Source organism: Sminthopsis crassicaudata, chromosome 5, assembly GCF_048593235.1.
Source record: "Sminthopsis crassicaudata isolate SCR6 chromosome 5, ASM4859323v1, whole genome shotgun sequence".
NCBI classification, from domain to species: Eukaryota; Metazoa; Chordata; class Mammalia; order Dasyuromorphia; family Dasyuridae; genus Sminthopsis; species Sminthopsis crassicaudata.
Genome location: NC_133621.1, coordinates 44,352,898 through 44,374,625, shown reverse-complemented (window position 1 = coordinate 44,374,625; position 21,728 = coordinate 44,352,898). Strand labels below are relative to the sequence as shown.

Below are 21,728 nucleotides of genomic sequence, written 5' to 3'. Positions count from 1 at the left end.
GTTCAGGTAGGGGAGGGTAGGACCTGGGCAGATGTCCTGTTGTGTAGGGGAAAGGGATACTTGGATGTTGAAAAATAGCTGACACAGGTTCCTGGTTGCAGGCAAACCCAACCTGAAGGCATCTCAGCTGGACTCGAGCTTAAAGGACCTGCTATCGTAAGGGAAAGTCGAGACAGACTTGGACGTCTCTCCCTGGGGAGCAGAAACAATGATTGCCCTCAGACAGCTGTCCCTGGAAGCAAAGGCCGCTCTGGCTGCGGCCGGAGTCTTCTTCTCCATGATGGTCTCCCGCACCTACCTGTCGGGGAACCTGGAGATCGGGGCCCGGCGCTGGCTGTTCAGGCTGCAGTTGGCCCTGTTCGCCAACGCGCTGATGCTGATCGGCTCCTTGTACATCTGGAGGAGCACGGTCACTGCCCTCTACCGCTCCCCCGCCGTTGAGGGGGTCTGCTTTTGGCCCTGGAAGGCGGCTATCTTGACCTTCCTGGGCCTGGCCCACTCCAGTTTTTTCACAATGCTCTTCCTCGTGGCTGAGGAGCCCTACTTTTTCTCGATGGCGGCCTACTCTAGTCTGGGTGCTTATATTATTATGATTTTCTTTCTCTTCATCCTGGGCTGCATGGAGCAGGGTTACCAGCTCTTGGCCTGGAGGGGAGGCAGGGCCGGCGGAAGCCTTGACAAGAGCAGGAAGTTGGTCCTGAAGCCTGTCCTGGCAGTGGTTGTGACCGCCGTGCTCAGTGTGATCGGGCTCCTCAACGCCGCCCAGCCTCCGGCCGTGAAGACCGTCGAGGTGCCCGTTTACCAGCTGCCCCCATCCATGAACAATCTGAAGATCGCGCTGCTCTCGGACATCCACCTGGGCCCCACGGTGGGCAGGACCAAGATGGAGACGTTTGTGCGGATGGTGGAGGCCCTCAAGCCGGACATCACGGTGATTGTGGGGGACCTCTCGGACTCCGAGGCCTCTGTCCTCAGGACGGCCGTCGAGCCCTTGGGGCGGCTCTACTCCCGCCTCGGCACCTACTTTGTCACAGGGAACCACGAGTACTACACGTCCGACGTCAACAACTGGTTTGAGCTTCTCAAGTCCCTGAAGGTCCAGCCCCTCCACAACGAGAATGTGAAGGTCACCGCCTCGGGGACCACGGCAGCGGGGGGCGGGAGGGACTGGATCTGCCTGGCGGGCGTGGATGATATCGAGGCAGACGTCTTGCATTACTCTGGCCACGGCATGGACCTGAACAAGGCTTTGGACGGCTGTAGCCCCGACCACGTCACCGTCTTGCTGGCTCACCAGCCCCTGGCGGCCAAGTGGGCCCTGCAGGCCCGGCCGGACATTAACCTGATCCTTTCTGGCCATACCCACGGGGGGCAGATCTTCCCGCTGAATGTGGGAGCGTACTTGCTGAACCCCTTCTTTGTTGGGCTGTACAAAGTGGGGCAGAGTACCTTTGTGTATGTCAGTCCGGGGACAGCCTATTACGGGATCCCAATGAGACTGGGAAGCCGGGCAGAAATCACAGAGATCATCCTTTGCTCTCCCTGAAGTACAACCTTTTTCTGAACTTCTGCCTTCATCCCTAGTTCAGAGTATTGTGTCTGCCTTAATCTGCTCTAGTCTACCCTCTTTAGCTTTGCAAATAGACACTGGGCTACTTGCCCAGGTGGAGTTAGAATTTATAATGGGTATGATGTGAAGAATCAGATTTCTTATTTTTCTACATAAGTGGGGAGAGACATTTTGGTGAAATGTTTATGTGGGAAAGTCATCTTTTCTTATTTATTTGTTCAGCTGGTAATATAATTTATATTGGGGGTTGTTAAATTTGTAGATGGCTCTTTATTAGGGGGAGGGAGTTTGGAACAGACTACTGTGGTGTTTTACAGAGATTTCTTGGTGATAGGGGAATGTTGAACACTCGGCATTATTTTATTTTCTCTCTTAGGACTTTGCTTTCAGCATTTAGCTCAAGTGGTTTCCAAGGACTTTTTGATTCAGGAGTTTTTTTAGAAAGAGTTAGTGGGAAGGCAAGCTAAAGAGGAAATAAATGTTTTCTCTTTTCAGTTCCATCTTTCCCTCAGCCACTCTGGAAATACATCTTCAACTAATGCAAAGATGGAAAAAAACCTTGGATTCTTTATTTTCTATTAAAATCCTGACAGTATCAAATTCTGAATTCTGCCATGTAGACCTAGATCTCATAATCCTTCAATGTAATTAACCACTAGCCACCTGTCCTAGAGAGATGTCACCTATTTGACCTTTATCCTTTCTGCTTTTGAAGCAAAAATACATATAACCTTGAGTATTGCATTTGAAGTCTGTTAATAGTAATATGAATACATTTGTAGAGCACTTAGAGTTTATATAATGGTTTTGCACATCCTTCATGGGTTCGGTGGATGGTAGTCTCCCTATTTTAAAATGGCACCTACCTTCCAGAATTGGTTGTTAGGCAGATAAAATGAAATAATATTCATAAGATTCTTTGCAAACCTTAAAGCACTATATAGGTCCTAGTTATTATTATATTATTGTTTTGCAGAAAAAGAGACTGAGGCTCAGAGAGGCTCAAATGACCCAACCAGGGTCACATGCCTGGAACAGAAAAAGCAGAACTTGGGTACATTGATGCATACTGCTGGGAGCTCTTTCCAGGATCTCAAGCTGCTTTGGTTCAGCTGGCTTATTCCTATGTAGTATTTGATTTTTAAATACCAGAACAGGGATTAAGGCTTACCCCCTTGGGACATCCTTTAAAGGTACCAGCAAAATGATTGATCTTGCTATATAGCTTACATATTCATTGGCTCCAGAATCCAGGAATTGGGGAACAGGTAGATATCTAGTTTTTCAGGGGCATGGCAATCTGAGGAAGGTGACATACTTTACCTTCTCTCCCCCCTCAGCCTCCCAATGATTATTAAATCAGTTCTTGAATATGGTCCTTAGTCACTAGACTTATAGCTGGAAGGGAACTTAGATACAGAGTAGGCCTTTACTTTCTCTTTACAGATGAGGAAACAGGTGCAGGAAATTTAATCATCAGAAATGGGATTTGAACCCAGGACCTTGGACTCTAGAATCAGTGTCATATTTCCATTCTGGCCACTCATGTTAGACTATGCCCAGTATGGTCTCTGAATCACCCAGTAGCAATTCTGCACTTGTCATTCGTGGGGGTCTTTGCCTTCAAAAGCACTCAAAAGGGTGTGCTTGTGAGCTAGGAAGAGCCCTCTTCAGTGATCCTCTGCCAGAGGGAGTCTTTGCCAATCCTACTCATTTAAGAAATAGCCAGTTAAGGGTCCTTGCAGTTCTAAAATACTATGATTGGATCCTTCGCCTTGCTTGCATTTAGTAGGCACTTAAGAAATGCAGATTATTTAATGGGAGTGAAGATTCAGACATGACTCAACAACAACAAACAACAATTAATCTGTGGATAGCTAGGTATTGAAATGGATAGAGTGTCTTGGAAACTAGCCATGCAATTCTGGACAGCCCATTTAACCCTGTTTGCCTCAGTTTCTGTCTCTGTAAAATGAATTGGACAAGGAAATGTTAAACCATGTCGGCATTTTTGCCAAGAAAACCCCAAATGAGGTCAGGAAGAGTTGGACGTGACTGAAATGACTCAACAAAACAGCAAATTAATTGATCCATATCCCTGTCATCCTTCCAAACTGTCTAGAATGACATTATTCTCATTTGAACTTGGCAGTAAAAATGATTACCTGCAGGGTAAATTTGACACCATCCATGTCCTTGTAGAGATAACTCTTTCAAAGGGAGTTTGGATCTACAAAAGGATATATATATATATACACACATATACTAAACGAAAGTGATTTTAGCTATAAATATATTTATCCTTGTGGGTTTTCTTAAAAGGGTAAAGGGATTTATTACTTATTTCTTCTATAGAATTTATGTCCTAAAAAGATTTCTTGGATGATCTTGTCCGGCAACCCCCTGTTACAAATGATGAAATGGAAAACTAAAGAGATAAAACTAATGGTGATAGTATTGGCAACTTATTATCTATTTTCCCTCCTAGGTTGTTCCTTTCCAAGCTTCAGTGCCTGATTCAGTGTCCTAGGAGTGCTCAGTTAATTGTGTCTCTCTTATAAGAGCTGCTACTTCCTTATCTGTTCTTGAATCATAGATTTTTACATGTGGAAAGACATCAGGTCTCTTTTAGTTGATCTTCATAACATTTAGGATGAGAACTCACCCCCAGTCCAGTGGTCAGCCCAATGTTCTGTCTACTACTTTTTAAAAAGTTATTTTTAAAAATTTTCAATTCTAAATTCTCTCCATCCCTTCCTCCACTTAGTGAGAAGGCAAGCAATATGATACCCGTGATCCAAGAGAAATCATGCGAGATATATTTCCATATTGCTCATTGCTTCCAAGGTCCAGTCATTGCACACTTGCCATCTGGCCTTTGCAAGCTCACCGAATCTCAGAGTTGTGAGGGACACCTAGTCCAACCCACACTCGAATGATAATTCATTCTCTGTCACCCCAATACATTCAAGGAATCTTACCTGACAAGTGCTCCTGATGCATTCCCTCAGAGATCTCCAGTGAAGAGAGCTCATTAGCTCCCTAAGCTGCTTTTTCAGTGCTGGACAGCTCTCATGATTAGGAAGCTGTTTCTCACATTTCACTTACTTTAGACTTTTTTTTTTTTTTTTTTTTAATACAATGTCCTCACTTGGACTGTTGTTTCCTGGGACTGAGTGGAAGAATACTTGAAATCCCTATCCTCAAATCCCCCATTTGAATTACATCTGGTTGTGAATGCTCTTTCACTGTTGCTGGTTCATCTTGTTCATCATTATAGCTTTTGTCCCCTGTCCTGGAAGAAGAAACATTAACCCATTTTCTTTGATCTGCTGCTTCCTTGTTTTCACAGTATAATTTGTTCTTTGCCTTTCAAATTTCTCTACAGTTCTGGATTTAATCAGTTTATCATTTCCCCAATCATTCCTATGTATATTGAAATGAGTTATAGATGTTCACCTCAGGAGTCTCTCATTGGTGGTCATCCCTTCAGCTCCATTAGAACATTTGCTCTGTACCTAGTGGATGCAGTCTGATGGTGCTTCCTTCTTGGCTTTTGAATTTGTTTTGGTGGTCGTGGGGAAATGCCTTTTGTCTGTCTCTTAGATCTGTGAGCCACGTAATCCTGGCATGAATTCATTCCCTTCTGGGTCTTTGTGAAAGTTCTAAGTTTAATACTACCATCCTCCCTCCCTGTCTCTGCCCACTGAAATTCTCTTCATCCGTCCATGACTATCTTAAATCCTACCGCTCAAACAAGCCTTCCCACAAGGGTCAGCTTGATTTCTTCCTCCTTGGTATTCTTCTAAGTCCCCTGTCCCCACCTTTTGGGTACTTAGTGTTTAGAGTTGTGCCTTGCATATAGTTGGTGCTTAATATTTATTGACTGACACTTCATATTTTACTTATTGGTGAACTTGTTTTATCTTCCTTTCTGTCAGCCTCTGGAGGACAAGTGTCTTGTTTAATCATCTTTGCTTATGTCTCCGTAATTCCCTTGGGTGTTTTCCAATATACTTCTCATAAATTTGAGGAATTAGGGGATCATAATCTTACTAGATTTAGATCTGAAAGTACATCAAGCCCAACCTCCTCAATTTACAAAGGAACTGATACTGAGTTTTAGAGAAGAGGTGGGGTCCTATAGGAGGAGGGGAATATCCTACCAGAAGTGGGCTCACTGTGGGGGAAAGGTAGAGATAGGGTCATTGATCTGGTTCAATTCTTTTCCGACAGGGAAACAGGTCAAGTAGTAAGTTTCAGAGGTGACATTCGAACCTTTATCCCTCCTTAAACTCCCTTCTGGTGTTCCTTAGTCTTTAATTAGATAGTCCTTAATACCTTCCTTCTAAGACTATTCCTGATTTATTGTTTTTATCTTGTTTGTTACCTCAAATGGAATTGCAAAGAGTAAACAACTGAGCAGCAGGAACAAATAGTTGTACGCATATTCTCTCCCTGTATTAGACTGAGAACAGGGATTGGACTTTTTTTCTTTTTTCTTTGCCTTTCTTGGTATCCCTAGCACTTAGCATGGTGCTTGGTATATAGTGGGTGCTTAATAAATGCTGGTTTTTTGGACTGATTTCTAGAATCAATGCTCCTTTTCTTGTACTAGATTTCCCTCTTGGCTTCATTGTGAAGGGGTCTTTGGGAGCTTTTGATATATCCTGATGGTTTTGACCCCTTGAAAAACCCTAACACCCCCCCAAATCTTTACTCTGGAACATTGATGTGAAAGCTGAAGGTTGTTGGGGAGATTAGGGAAGTCAAATATGGGAATATGCACAATCGGCATGTTGGCCAGTAGATGGCAGCGTTTTGTAGCCTGTGGCATCTGAATTAACATCCCCATTGCTGGCTGCTTTAAGCTTCCTCATCTGTGAAATGGGAATAATAGGAAGAGCAGGAGATAGGAATAGGTTATCTCCTAGGGTTGTTACAAAGATTCATTGAGATGATATATGTAACACACTTTGTCACCCTCAAAAATGCTATTAGGGGTTAAGTTCATGACCATGCCAACACATTAAATATAGCTTTTTCTTGTTAGAATAAGTAGCCCATCAGCAAGCATTTAGTGAGTGCCTACTGTTTACCAGACACTAGGTTCTTTTTTTGTTAGACCTAGTAGCCCAGGTTCTCTATCAATCATCAGCAAATATTTAATGAGTGCCATATACCAGGCACTTAATGCTCTTTTTTTTTTTTTTTTGGTTAGAATTAGCATTCCAGGTTCTCTATCAATCATCAGCAAGCATTTAGTGAGTGCCTACTGTATACCAGCCAGTCATATTCTTTTTTTTTGTTAGTAGCTCATGTTCTTTATCAATCATCATCGAGCACTTAATGAGTGGTTACTATGTATTATGTGCCAGGGAAGGGGAGGTCATAAAGGAAAAAAAAAGACTGCCCCTCTCCCTTCAAGGAGCTTCCAATCCAAAGGTTTCTCTGAAATCTTACAGCTGAGGAGGTCATTCACATGAGGAACTCTTACTGAAGTCCTGAGGCCATGGGAAAGGCTTTTACCTAGTACATAATTGTGGAGTTTAAGGATGAGGAGGTTCCTCATTCCATCCCATTAAAGAAGCCAAAGTTGCTGCTATTAATATTGTTCATACATGCTCTAGAAAATTGTATTGTACTGTAAAGTGTCCAGTTCCTGTTCCTTTTTTTTTCTAATCCTGAAATATACACAAATAATGTAACAAGAACTTGAATTGGTAAAGGGAAGGAAAGCAAAGGGAATCTTCACAGATCCCCTTCATGTGAGTTGAATGTTATATGCAATGTTTTGAGAAGGAATGTTTTCAGTGACCATAGGAATGTTTCAGTAGGAGAGAGAATTTTGAAAAAGACAAGAGCAGTTAATAAACATTTATTTTATTATACATCTGTGCACTGTGAATTTCCCATCTTCCCTTAAGCAATATTTGTATTATATCCGGGTGAGTGAATGTGATGAGGGCAGTGGTATTTATGTGTTTTACTTTGAATTGAATTATTTTTGTATCTGATTAGCTTTTCTAAGATCACTTAAGTTGTAAACACATATTTCAGCAGCACCCACACAATTGCATTCTGATTATGAAATAAAAATATCACACTTGGATATCATTTCAGTGCTTGTGCCAATTTGTTAGATTAATATTTGCCTAGGGCAAACAGTTTGCAGGGGAACATTCTCTGCTGGTCTAAATCCCTGCCACCTGTCCTTGACTTATTTCTGACCTTCCCACCTTTTTTTTTCCCCCACCCATAATGCTCTTTCTCCTTCCATCTCATTCCTGGTGGGAGCTCAGGGAGTGTTATAATTAATACTATACTAGACCTGGAAGACCTGGCTTCAAATCCTGTCCCAGATGCTATATCACCTTGGCCAGTCACTAATGTAAACCTCAATTTCTTCACCTATGAAATGGTTATTCTAGGTTCTGTCTTACAGAATTGTTATATAAAGAGTTCTGTGAACTTTGTGTGTGTGTGTGTGTGAATTATTTTATTTCATTTGAGATGTTTTATATATCTTCCCTTCCTATTATCACCATCCTAATCCAAGACTTTTATTTAATTGCTTAATCTCTTTTCTACCGTCCAGTTCTCCCAGTATTTAATCTTCCAGAGTCCCAGCTTCCATTATCTCTTATTCAGAAATGAGTGGCTCCCTCTCAGTCAAGGACAGATTCATTTGCTCGATATTCAGGCTCCTTCCCTTTCTCCCTCTGCCCCTAAACTAGCAGGGCTCTCCACTCCACTTTCCACAGTGGGAGCTCCTCCTTCCATGTGGAACCTCTGCTCATTTCTCAAACACACTTAATTCCAATTCCATCTGGATTTCAGTCCTCTGGGCCCCTTTTTCAATCCAAATATTGCTCATCTTGAGGTCCTGGGGTGAAGAATACAGGACATTTTGGTCTACCCTTTGTGGTTATGAAGCATTTTATAGATGTTAGCACAGTTGATGCTCAGAGCACTTTCAAGGTAACAGCTTCTGCAACAACCTTATTTTTTTATTCAGAGATCACCTATTCTAGGAGGACCTCACCTTTTTTGTGGCCTGCTTCCTTAATATCCTTAACCCTGAACAGATCTCCTCTAACTTTGCTTTCCTCATTTGTCAAATGTTATTGTCAGATTTTTGTTATATCCAGTTGTAAATGTCACTTATCAAATCATTAGGTTAGATAGAACCTTTTGGAAATTTGGTGAATGAAGCCTGTGGATTCCTTCTTAGAACAATGTTTTTGAATACATAATTTCACAAGAAAACAAAGATATTGAAAAGGTAGTTATCAAAATATTTTGAAAAATTAGTTCGTGGCCCCCAGCTTAAGAACCCTTGATCAGAGGGCATCGAGGTGGTCCGATGGATGGAGCACTGGTCTTGGACCTGAGTTCAAATGCAGCTTTAAAAGACAATGTGTGACCTTGGGCAAGTATTTAAACCACATTGCCTCCAAAAATTAAAAAAAAAAAAAAAAAAAAAAAAAAAAAAAAAAAAAGAAAGAAAGAAAGGAAAAAAAAAGAATAATCCTTGATTTAGCCAATTCTTTTATTTTATAGGTTAGGGGAACTGAGGCCCTGAGAGAGAAAATAACCTGTCCAGGATCATAGTAAGTGGCCCAGATGGAGCTTGAACCCAAGTCTTCTGACTCTCTCTCTTCAAGGGACCAGACGACAACATCACTTGCTCTGTGGAGCAAGTATTCCTTCAGTACTTAGCAATATATTGTCTTGGGCTTGAAGTCACATCTTATACTTCTCTCTTTGTCTCTGCCTCTCTTTTTCTTCGTCTCTCTGACTCTCTGTCTGTCTCTGTTTCTGTCTTTGTCTTCCTCTCCCTCTCTTTCTTATTCTCTCTCTCCCCCTCCCACCATCCTTTCCTCCCCCCCTTTCTCTGCTTCTCCTCTCTGTCTCTATCTTTGTCTCTCTGTTTCTCTCTTTTTGTCTCTCTGTCTCTATTTCTGTCTCTGTCTCTGTGTTTCTTTGTCTCTGTGTCTGTCTTTCTGTTTCTGTCTGTCTTCCTCTCTCCCCCCTCCTTTTATTCTCTCTCTCCTTCCTTCCCCCCTTTTTCTGTCTCCTCTCTCTCTCTGTGTCTCTCTTTCTATCTCTGACTTTCTGTTTCTTTGTCTCTGTCCATCTCTCTGTGTTTCTGTCTCTGTCTCTCTCTCTCCCTCTCTTTTGTTCTCCCTCCCTCCCACCATTCCTCCCTCCTCTCTCAGTCTCTCTGTCTCTCTAACTGTCTCTGTCTCTCTCTCTTATCACGGTTCAGCACTTACAGCTTTCATTGACCTCATTCCTTGCCCACCAGGCCCTGGTGCACATGGTCATTGGGGAAGAGCACAAGGAGATCTCTGCATCCCACTGCATTGTGTCCTCATGATTTGTTGGACTCAGGGAAATACATCCAGACCAGCAAGACCTCCAGGTAGCCTGCGGTTGTCCGAGGCGATATGGTGGCTCTATAAGGCAGGTAGAATACACTAGTCTGAACTTACATGAGTCCTGTATTTGTCTGATTACAGTCACAAGTAGGTAAAATGAAGGATGAGTAGGATTCCTTTGGAGGTGGGGGCTGCACTCAGGGGCAGTCATTGAGTTCTCTGCTCTTCACGTGCCCCCTGTTTGCCATCCCAGGACAGATGGCCCGTCCAACCAGCCCACGTTAGAGACAAAAGGAGAAACAATGCAGGTTATGAGTTTTATTGGCCCTTCATGTCACAGTGACTTGGAAGCCAGAGCACATGTGTCTGAATTCTACTTATTAAAAACCTGTTAATACGCGTGGCACGTGATATGTCAGCTGTGCTGGGGTATAATTTGGAAGTGATATAACTGACCCCCAGTCCAATGTAGGTGAAACGTGCTCTGTGGCCAAAGCCCAGAGAAATAAGGTCATATTGCCTTTTTTTTGGGGGGGGCGATAAAAATCTGCAAACCTCCCAGGGATACTCCTCTAAGTGGTAGAGTCCTCCTTTTTAACAGCAGGAACAACTTTGAGGAATCATTGTTGCCCTTTGTCAAAGGTATTGATGATTTCTGACTCTTCCTGTTGGGCTAATCGACCATTCTTGGCCCAAACACAGATACTGAGACATCATCTAGTTCCTTCTCTGTAGGATGTGGCAGCCAAGAAAGTTATCTGATCCTGGGCTGAAGTTGAGAGGTGCATTTGATCCTCTTAAATTTAATATAGTTTAAATAATAAATAAATGTAACATTTAATATATTCAGTAGTTCAGTTATATAGACAAGCTTCTTTTTCTTGTTGTTGTATATGGAAACATTGAGGTCTCTTGATGTTTAAGTTCATAATTTTAAAAGGGGAAAATAGCTAGCAAAAAGTAGTTTCCAAGAAGAGAAAGGTGATCATTTTCCTGGTGTCCTGTTCTGGAGGCCATTATTTAGGAAGAACATTGACAAGCTTCCAGAATAGGGTTACAAGCGTGGTGAAGGGTCTTGTTTTCATGCCGTAGGAAAAGTGAACAGGAGGGAAGCCTGGGTGGACAAGGATATTGGGGTGGTCTTCAGTTGTTTGAAGGGCTGTGATGGCAAAAAGGGGTCAGATCTGTTCATTTTGTCCCCAAACAGCAAGAGCCAGAAATGGGGGGTAGGCAGTTGCCAAGAGGTTTGAAGTAAGGTCTGTCAAATTCTTAAGGCACAGACCTAGCCAGCAATGGAATGGAGTAGTTATGGGAGGAGGTCTGGGGTTCCCCTCCTTTTGAGGGCTTTGAAGCAAAGGTTGGCTGACACTGGTTAAGTAGGAGACAGGGGATTTATGTTTGGTTATGGATTAGACTGGAATTGAGGGACTCGTAACCTCTGGTCTGTGAACTTTAAAGAAGAAAAATATATTATTTCAATAATTGAGTTTTCTTGGTAACTTTGTGTATTTTATGTTGTGCATTTTTAAATCACCAGGCTGACTGCTGAAGGAGTCTAGGACTTAAAAAAAATTCAGAGCTCTTTTGGGGCCTCAGGTTTTGGGGATTCTATGATTCTGCTTTCTCCATTGAAAGTTGATGGTACCTTGGCTGTATTCCCTTAGTTTTAGGGGGAGCGACAGGATATATCTCTTTCATTGTCATCATTTTCTCCTTGGGCCATGATGACTTGCGAGCTGTTCGGGAGATATATTTGCACATGGATTCTCTTCTCATAGGTTATAAGACTTGAGGTTGGAAGAGATCTTAAGAGATGAAGAAATACTGTTCCCTACCTGCCAAATGAAGGGATTAGACCAGAGTCTAGGCAAACTTAAATAGGAATAGATCCTTACAGGCAACACATCAACCTAGAAAACCACAAATTAACGTTGTGTTGTGTTGTATTTTTATTTATTTTATTAAACATCTCCCAGTTATATTTTAATCTGGCTCCTTTCACCTAGTGTCTGAGGTCCCTTCTAACAAGAAATCTCTGATCCTATGAGACCTGCTGTCCTTCTTATAGTTCCTTACATGCCTGAGATGGGATTTGAATTCACATCGCTTGATCATAAGTGCATATTATTTGCCTCTCCGTCTGCAGATATGATTTGAATAGAATGGGCACTTTTATCTCTGCCACAAAGGATGAGAAACCTTTTTGTTCTTTGATCTCCTTGTACTGTCTTATTATTCTAGTTTTGTATTGGTGGCAATAGGAAGAAGCTATCAGGAAAAAATCCTATCAGTTAGCTAATAAGGCTTGTTGCAAATCACAGATAAATTTAATATTTTAATTTATTTTTTTGCTGAGACATTTGGGGTTAAATGACTTGCCCAGGGTCACACAGATAGGACATGTTTAAATGTCTGAGGTCAGATTTGAACTCAGATCTTCTTGACTTCAGGGCTGGTGCTCTATCCACTACACCAACCAGCTGCGCCTAAATTTAGTATTTTTAGGTAAAGGTCCCTATGTGTTTTTATTTTAAGCTGCCAATGGCTTCTGTCAATTCCAGAAAGTTGAGCAGCAAGCAGCGAGGCAATTTTGACAGAATTTTGTCTTAGAATGATTGTGCAAATTCACAATGCGTTCATTTGTTTTGAATAGGCCAACAGAACATTTAAGATCGACTATGAAGGGGACCGATTCCTCAAGGATGGCAAGCCATTCCGATACATCTCTGGGAGCATCCATTACTCCCGCATACCTCGGTTCTACTGGAAAGACCGTCTTTTCAAGATGAAGATGGCAGGGCTCAACACCATCCAAACGTGAGTCACAAGGACTTCTGAGGTTGGAATTGGGAGTGACGGCTGGCCTTAGGGTCCCATCCCACTAGCAGTCGGCACTCTGGAAGTTGCCCCATCAGTGCTTGAAAAGAAAGAGTTAATTGGTCAAGATGCAAATAGAGATAGTGTTTTGGGGCAAGGTACTTTATTTTTTGTCAGCCATCTCTCCTTATCTCAAACTTTAATAACTAAACTTAGATAATAATGGTTATTGTTGTTTTGGTCCAGACTTGATGGCATTGTCTGGCCAGGTCACCACCTCTGGAGAAGACTGCAGTGAAGATATTGTAGATATTGCCTTCATCCCCATTAAGTACTCTTCCTCCTCTTAGTATAATGTTTAATGGGGCAGGAAGTTCAGCTGAAGCACCTGCCCTGGCTTTTGCAGTGCTGATTATCAGCATCGCTGATTTTTGAGGATATGACGTGAAAAAACCCAGAGGCTGTTGGTAACTCACTGAGGATATAGGGGAAAGCCCTCCATCTGATGAATCACCCAGCTCCATGTCCCCTGTACAGAGGCAAAAGGCTGAATGACCTCACTTTTTTTTCCATCACCATAAGATGCTATGTAGTTTAGGCATTTTTTGACCAATCTCAGCATCCCTTAAAGTATATGTTTTTGATTGTGGGTGCAAACAACAGAACCAGTTCTCTGATGTGCACAGAAGTCCTAGTGTTCTTTATTATTAATTATTGTTATTATTTTATTAATATTTATTATTAATAGGTAGGGAAGCAGGGGCAGCTAGGTGGCACAGTGGATAGAGTCAGGAGGACCCGAGTTCAAATCTGGTCTCGACACTTAACACTTCCTAGCTGTGTGACTCTGGGCAAGTCACTTAACCCCTCAGGGAGTTACGGGAGGGGGGATAGGTAGGGAAGCTATAGTAAAAAAAATTCTCATTTAGTCTTGGCACAAAACTCTTAAAAATGTGATTTCAGTATAGTTCAATTCATCATTTATTTATTTGGCACTGTACTAAGTTCTGAGAATACAGATAGTAGCAGAAGGAAAGTTAGTCCCTGCCCTCAAGAAGCTTATGTTCTAAGGAGGGAAGGTAACACATGAAAGAAAGCTTAAAAGGTGGGGGAAGAGATAAAGGTACCCAGCACAGGGACTTGATTAAAGTTTGAGCCAGAATGATCCAAAACAATTCCAAAGAACCCATGATGAAAAATTCTATCTACATCTGCTGATGAACTCTGAGTGCAGAGGGAAGTATGTTTTCTTCGCTTTTATTTTTCTCATAGGAAGTATTTGCATTTTTTTTTTGCAACATTGCTAATATGGAAATAAGTTTTGCATGACTTCACATATATGATTAATATCACATTGCTTGCCTTTTCAAGGGGTAAAGTAGGGATGAGGAAAGAATTTGAAACTCAAATTTTAAAAAATGAGGTTAACAAAACAACTGTTTGGTCATGTGTGTATATATATATATATATATATATATATATAAATATATATATATATATATTTATATACCTACATATATATATTTATATACATACATATATACATACATATATACATACATATATACATATATATATATATAAATATATATATATTGTATTTAATTTATACTCCAACATATTTAACATGTATTGGTCTACCTGCCATCTGGGGGGGGGGGGGAAGGAGGGGAAAAATTGGAACAAAAGGTTTGTCAATTGTCAATGTTGTAAAATTACCCATGCAAATATCTGATAAATAAAAACTATTAAAATAAAAAAATGAGCTTAAAATTTTAAATTGTAATTGAGAAATATGTCAAAATAAATAAAATAATATTAAGAAAAGAAAGTTAGGTACTTCTTTGCTGACAAATACTTTGTCACAAGTCCTTTCTCGCAAGATCCTAATAAACCCCTTTTTACTTTTTCTTTAAAAAAAAGAAAAGAAAAGAAAGTTAGAACCAGGACAATTTCCTAGAGAGGAATGATTATTAAGTTAAAATGTCTTCCAGTATCCTGGCACATTCTGAGCCAGACACAATCTCCTTCCATCAAAGATTTTTTTCTAAGAAATGGTTCATCTTAATTGTTTCAAACACATATTTCAGATTTCTTTTCGTCTTCAAATACAGAACCAAAGAGCAAGAAATACCCTCAGGAATTATGAAGACTTGGTATTCAGAAGAAATGAGTTCAAATCCTGTCTCAGAAACTGTGTGACTTTCAGCAAGTCATTTACCACTCCCAAGTAATCTGTAAAATGGGCATTATAATAGCACAACAATCACAATATTCTTGTGAGGACCAAACAAATAAGGTTTGAAACCTTATGTAACACTTTGTGTTACCTTAAAAGTGTTACATAAATGCTAATATTATTACTATTACTACCAATTTTTCAATTGTGTCTGATGTATGACCCCATTTGGCATTTTCTTGGCAGAGATATATTTCCTTCTCTGATTCATTTTATAAATGAGGAAACTGAGGCAAACAGGGTCACAAACTAGTAAGTATTGAAGGGTAGCTTTGAAATAACATTTGAACTAATAATAATAAAAAATTCACCTCATAGGTAACCTATTAGGTTACACTTATATGGAACCTTGAAAGATATTTGCTAAATATTTGACCTAAAAATACTAAAATCTTTCAAGACGTTAAAAAAAAAGACAAAACCTCAATAAGGTCCCTATTTTCTCTATTTATGTAGTAAGTTGTACTAACTATTCTCTAAAGATAGTTCTAGTTCTAAATCCTGTGATTCAATGGAATGAAGGTGAATTTGCAATATTCAGACATGTTCTGTTGTTGGCAATTGAAGACATTTATAATTTTTAAGGATCGGCACTAGGTGGCAGCATTTTGTGTGTATGGTTAATAAGTTGTGTTTTTTTTTTTTTTTTTTTAAGGAGAGATTTTTATTGTTTTTTATTTTTCCCATTTACATGTTTTAAAAAATAACATTTTTGATTATACATGTACAGTTTTTTTTTTTTTTTTTTTTTTTTTTTTTTTTTTTTTATTTCCTTATGAATCATGTTGGCAGAGAAAAATCAGAACAAAAGGGAAAAACCATGAGAGAAAAAAAGAAAGAAAAAGAAAAAAAAAAAGTGAACATAGCATGTATTGATTTATATTTCAGTCCCCATAGTTCTCTCTCTGAATGTGGATGGCATTGTCCATTCATAGTTTATTGGGATTGCCTTGTATCACTGAACTGCTCAGGAGAACCAAGTCTGTCATAGTTGATCATGGCACAATCTTGGTGTTGCTGTGTACCATGCTTTCCTCATTCTGCTTCTTTCACTCAGCATCAGTTTATACAAATCTTTCCGTGCCCTTCTAAAATAAGCCTGTTCATCCTTTTTTTATAGAACAAAAGAGCTGCTACAAATATTTTCGCATATCTAGATCCTTTTTTCTTTTTTATGATTTCTCTGGGATATAAGCCCAATGGAAACACTATTGGATCAAAGGGTATGCACAGGTTGATAGCTCTTTGAGTATAGTTCCAAATTACTCTCCAGAATGGTTGGATTAGTTCATAACTCCACCAACAATATATTAATATCCCAGTTTTTTCTATCATTTTAGCTAGTCTGAAAGATGTGAAGGGGGTACCAAGAACTAAAAGACCCATTGAGTTTTAGTGCTATAATGCTGTGAAAAATAATCATTGAGACCTTTCCTTGGGTAAATAATTGATAAAATTGAGTGCATTTTGGATGCTTCATCTATGTTTGCAGTCTTGTAGACATTTATGGATTTCATTTAAGAAGTCATTTAGGCATTTCAGAAGCATGCACAAAAATAATAATATAATAGCTAGCATTTATGTGATGTGTGCTTTAAAAACATTGTGTCATCATAGCTTCATAGCATCCTTCAGTCCTGAAGGTGCTATCATCATACTCATTTTACAGATGAGGAAATTGAGGCAGGAAGAGGTTAAATGACTTGTCTATTGTTAAGTAGCTAATTAGTATCTGAGGGAAGATTTGAACTCACATCTTCCTAACTATCGGTACAGCACTCTACCTACTATCCAACCTAGGTGCCTTCCAATTCTGAACGAACATAATGAATGATATATCTCTGGCAGTTTCCACTTCTAGAGCTAATCTAGTTTCCTCCTTTTAAAGTAAAGCTTTTCTTTAAAAGCTGAATTACAATATGGAGCAAGATTTAAAAGAAAAACAAACATCTACAGTCACTTTCAGGATCTGGATTCCTTCTTAGGAAGTTTTAGTTTCTTGTCTTGAATATAAAATTCCTCTCCAATTAACCATTCCTTTCTCTCTCTCTTTTTTTTTTTTTTTAAACTTACTAAGGTTTAAGCAAAAGTAGATGTGAAAAGGTAGTCATTCCACACTCTTTATTAAGTATTTTGTCAAATAATTTCTTCCTTCTTCAATAGTATTTTATTTTTTCCAAATACATGTAAAGATAGGTTTCAACATTCATTTTTGTTAAACTTCATGCTCTAAATTTTTCCCCCTTTCTCCTTTATTCCCCCTTTCTCAAGACAGTAAGCAATCTGTTAGAGGTTAAATATATGTAATTCTCTTAAATATATTTTTATATTTGTCATGTTGTACAAGAGAAACAATATCTAAAAACGATGAGGAAAAAACAAGTAAACAACAATAAAAGATGAAAATATTATGTTTTGATCCATATTTAGTCTCCACAGTTCTTTTTGTGGATGCAAATGATCTTTTCTATCCCAAGTCTATTGGAGTTGCCTTGAATTGTTGAAAAGAGCCTTCACAGTTGTCATCACATAATCTTGTTATTGTTTACTATGTTCTCTTAGTTCTGCTCATCTCACTCAGTATCAGTTCATGAGTCTTTCCAGGCTTTTCTGAAATCAGTCTGCTAATTTCTTATAGAACAATAGTATTCCATTACATTTATATACTATAACTTATTTAGCTGATGGGTTCCATCTGATGGGCATCCCTTCAGTTTCCAGTTCTTGCCACTACAAAAAGGGCTGCTACAAACATTTTTGTATATGTGGGTCCTTTTCCTTCTTTTATGATCTCTTTAGGTACCTACAGCAGTAAGATACACTGCTGGACAAAGAATATGTACAGTTTGATTGCCCTTTTGGATGTAGTTCCAAATTGCTCTCCAGAATGATTGCATCAATTTTGCCAAATTCTTAAGAATAAAATGTTCTTGTGTTGCCAGCTATGTGCCCTGGAACTTCCATGAACCCTTTCCTGGACAGTATCAGTTCTCTGGTGAACAAGATCTGGAATATTTCCTACAGCTTGCACATGAGCTTGATTTATTAGTTATTCTGAGGCCAGGACCTTATATCTGTGCTGAGTGGGACATGGTGAGTGATTCCTGCAAATGATTTCTGTCCTTTGGTGCTAAATTACATATTTAGGGATCTGTTTTTCTTTTACATCATAGCTAATTTGGAGATATCTTTTGCATGACTACACAATTTATAATGCTTGCCTTCCCAAGGAGAAACTTAAAAATTATTCTAGAAAAGCAAATACTCATAAGAATTTATCTTAATGAAAAAAAGAAAAATCGAAAAATTACTCTAAGAAAGTCTTTCTATTTAAGTTTACAAAATGGGTATTGAAATGATGACTAAAAAGATGTTTGTGAAAAGAGCAGTAAAAGAAAACTGAACTCTGACTTTTCTTGGTCCTGGAAAATAGCTAATGAACATAACTTTCTCTTCCCTTCTTAGCAGAAGGGTGGGGAACTCATGCTTTTGGTTGTTTTGATTTAGCTATTTATCTTTGTTTCTAGAGAAACATCAAAACTTGGGGCTGGTTGGTAGGGTAGGAGAGGAGGGGTTATAATCATAGAAGACTGCTTTTAAAAACAAAACCCATCAATACATTTTTTTTAAAAATAATTTTCTTTTTCTCCTTCCATCCAGGGTGGCCTACCTGTTTGGCTTTTAGAGAAAGAATCAATTTTTCTCCGTTCTTCTGATCCTGGTGAGTTGCTACTATTTGATAAGCTCAGGTTTGTTGACAGCCATAATAATAATAATTTCAGATATTTTTTGCAAGATAGCATGAATCTTTCTAGAAGTTGAGCAGATTTCAAGTGTTATTTGAATTTATAGTCAGGCTCTAAATTCACTCTATATATGGGCCTCTTCATGTTTCTATGTGTGTATGTCATAGAACTCACTAGTAATTTGGTGAAACTATAGACCCCCTTCTTGGGATAACGTGTTTGAGTGCATAAAATAAAAATGTAAGATTACAAGCAAACCAGCTATATTGAAATAGTTTTTTTAAAAAATAGCTTATATGCAAAAATAGTTTCAACATTCACTCTTGCAAAAACCTTATGTTCCAGATTTTTTCTTTCTTCTTTCCCCACCTCCTCCCCTAGACAGTAAGTAATCCAATATATGTTAAACTTGTACAGTTCTTTTACACATTTCCACAGTTATCATGCTGTACAAAAGAAATTTGATCAAAAAGAAAAAAATGAGAAAGAAAATAAAAAGCAAGCAAAAAACAACAAAAAAGTGAAAATACTGGTCCACAATCAGTTCCCACAGCCCTCTCTCTGGGTGCAGATGCTCTCTTCATCACAAGATCATTGGAACTTGCCTGAATCACCTCATTGTTGAAAAGAGCCCCTCCATCAGAATTGATCATCACATAATCTTGTTACTGTGTACAATGTTCTCTTGGTTCTATCCACTTCACTTAGACCAAACAGTTCATCTAAGTCTCCCCAGGCCTTTCTGAAATAATCCTGCTGATTATTTCTTCTAGAACAATAATATTCCATTATGTTCACATATAACTTACTTAGCATTCCCCAGCTGACGGGCAGTTCCTCGCCACTACAAAAAAGGCCGTCACTTGTTTGTTTCTGCACATATGGGTCCTTTTTTTTTTAATGATCTCTTTGGGATATAAGCCCAGTAATAACACTGCTGGGCTAAAGGGGATGCACAGTTTGGTGACCCTTTGGGTATAGTTCCAAATTGCTCTTTAGAACCGTTGGATAAGTTCACAACTCTACCAACAACGGAATGTCCGGTTTTCCCTGAAATAAAGTCAGTACACATTCACAGAACAAGCTTGGAGATCCTAGTTTGAGAAATCCAGCTCTTTTTTAGACAAAGAACAGAGTAAGTTTTGCCAGAGAGGATGATATCTTCAGTGTTTGGCTAGATGCCAATGTGGAAACTCCCCCTGCCTTGGTAGAAGGCACCTGTGGTACTCAGAGAGATTTGCTCAGGACTGTGCACTCAGCATCCACCAGTGGTGAAAGTGAACTCTTGGCTTTTTGACCTCAAGTAGAGACTGCACAGGCCATGCCAGCTTGCCTACTGTCTAGCATTTGCATTTACTCTTATCATGGAGTTAACAGTGACTCTATCTCTATCTTTCCTTGTATCTCTCTCTGTCTCTGTCTCTTTGTCTCTCTGTCTGTCTCTCTGTCTCTGTCTCTGTCTCTGTCTCTCTCTCTCTCTCTCTCTGTCTCTCTCTCTCTTCTCTCTCTGTCTCTGTCTCTTTGTCTCTCTGTCTGTCTCTCTGTCTCTCTCTCTCTCTCTCTTCTTTCTCCCACCGTATATGTGTATATACACATATAGCAGCAATGCGCTAATAAATATTTAACAACCAGCTCTCTGATGGGGAAAAAAAAGGTAGAATACACTTTTGTGTTTAATCTGCCTTATTAACATTTTTCCATCACTTTTCAAGTCTACAGCCAAATAAACAAAACAATAAAGCAGGCCTCAATTTGTAGCTTTATAATTTCTGAAGCTTAAAAGATAAATGGCTCAGGTTGAAAATTTAAGTCAGCTCTTATGAGGCAATGAAGTGGCTTCAGCAACCCCCCTCCCCCATATGTGTGTATATGTACATATAATGTATGTGCATGTACATATGTGTATGTAAACACGTGCACAATATATATGTGTGTGTTTACAATTTAGAGAGAGCTAACAAAATGGCATAATGAGTAGAATGTTGGATTTGGAATCAGGAAGACCCGAGTGACCTTTGGCAGTAAGTAAAAAAAACCAGTGTGACCTTGAGCCCTTCGAAGCTGTGCCAAAGGGTATGAGGTCTGACAGATGTTACCCAGATGTGGAAAAGCTTGGGAGTAGGGGCCCCATGATGGACTGTATGTCCATTTCATTCATCATCAGATTGGCCACAGGCTGATCAATTTCATTTAAAAGAACTTATATTATGAATTTAATAAATATCAAGTTATAGACATTTTAGGATATATAGAACAGGAAGGAAGATAATATATAAAATGATGAAATTCCATTTTTTGTTGTATTTTTTGTAAAAAGTAAAAATAAAAAATGGTAGTAACAAAATTGTTCACCATGTCTGTGTCCCCTTTATGAACTTTCTTTTGCTGTTTTCTGTGTTTAATCTCATTGTTGATTTTTTTCTACCTCCTCTCTCCTTACCTCCCCTCCTCTTTTCCTTTCTTTTTCTTCTTTCTTTCTTTTTTCTTTCTCTTTCCTTTTTTCTTCCTTTTTTTCTTTCTTTTTTCTTTCTTTCTTTTTCTTTTTCATTCTTTTTCTTTTTTCTCCTTTCTTATTTTTCTTTCTTTTTTCTTTTTCTTCTTTGTTCTTTCTTTTTTCTTTCTTCTTTTTTCTTCTTTCTTTTTTTTCTCCTTCCTTTTTCTTTCTTCTTCCTTTTTTTTCTCCTTCTTCTTCTTTCTTTCTTTCTTTTCTTTTTTTGCATCATAATTACTACTCATCAGTTCTCAAGCAAAACAAATCAGCCCCTCCACTGGACCTGAAAATCCCTAAGTCCTTCTAGTAAGGGTGACAAAGAGTCTAAATTGCAGAGGACTTCATTTTTTGGTGGAGCACCTAGATGGTGCCGTAGTGTCCAGTGTACCAGTACTGAAATTAGGAAGATTCAGCTTTCTGACTTCAAATATGACCTCAGACACATACTAATTGTATGATTCTGGATAAGTCACTTCACTCA

General features: G+C 39.2%; 2 protein-coding genes across 6 annotated transcripts in view; both read left to right on the top strand.

Annotated features, from left to right (window-relative positions):
* Positions 1–7,687, top strand: part of TMPPE (transmembrane protein with metallophosphoesterase domain) — a 29,342-nt gene extending 21,655 nt beyond the window's left edge. For all 3 annotated transcript variants that reach the window (XM_074272212.1, XM_074272213.1, XM_074272214.1), the window contains exon 2: positions 102–7,687. In XM_074272212.1, coding sequence (XP_074128313.1) covers positions 209–1,546 — 1,338 coding nt within the window. In that variant the 5' untranslated portion in view covers positions 102–208 and the 3' untranslated portion in view covers positions 1,547–7,687. The remainder of the gene's footprint in view (positions 1–101) is intronic.
* GLB1 (galactosidase beta 1) overlaps positions 1–21,728 on the top strand; it is a 90,672-nt gene that overhangs the window by 21,700 nt on the left and 47,244 nt on the right. For 2 of the 3 annotated variants that reach the window (XM_074272210.1, XM_074272209.1), the window contains exons 2-4: positions 12,608–12,771; positions 17,953–18,103; positions 18,671–18,731. In XM_074272210.1, coding sequence (XP_074128311.1) covers positions 12,740–12,771; positions 17,953–18,103; positions 18,671–18,731 — 244 coding nt within the window. In that variant the 5' untranslated portion in view covers positions 12,608–12,739. Of the gene's footprint in view, positions 1–9,934; positions 10,040–12,607; positions 12,772–17,952; positions 18,104–18,670; positions 18,732–21,728 lie in introns of those variants that run through there. The other variant, XM_074272208.1, reaches the window with a different exon arrangement.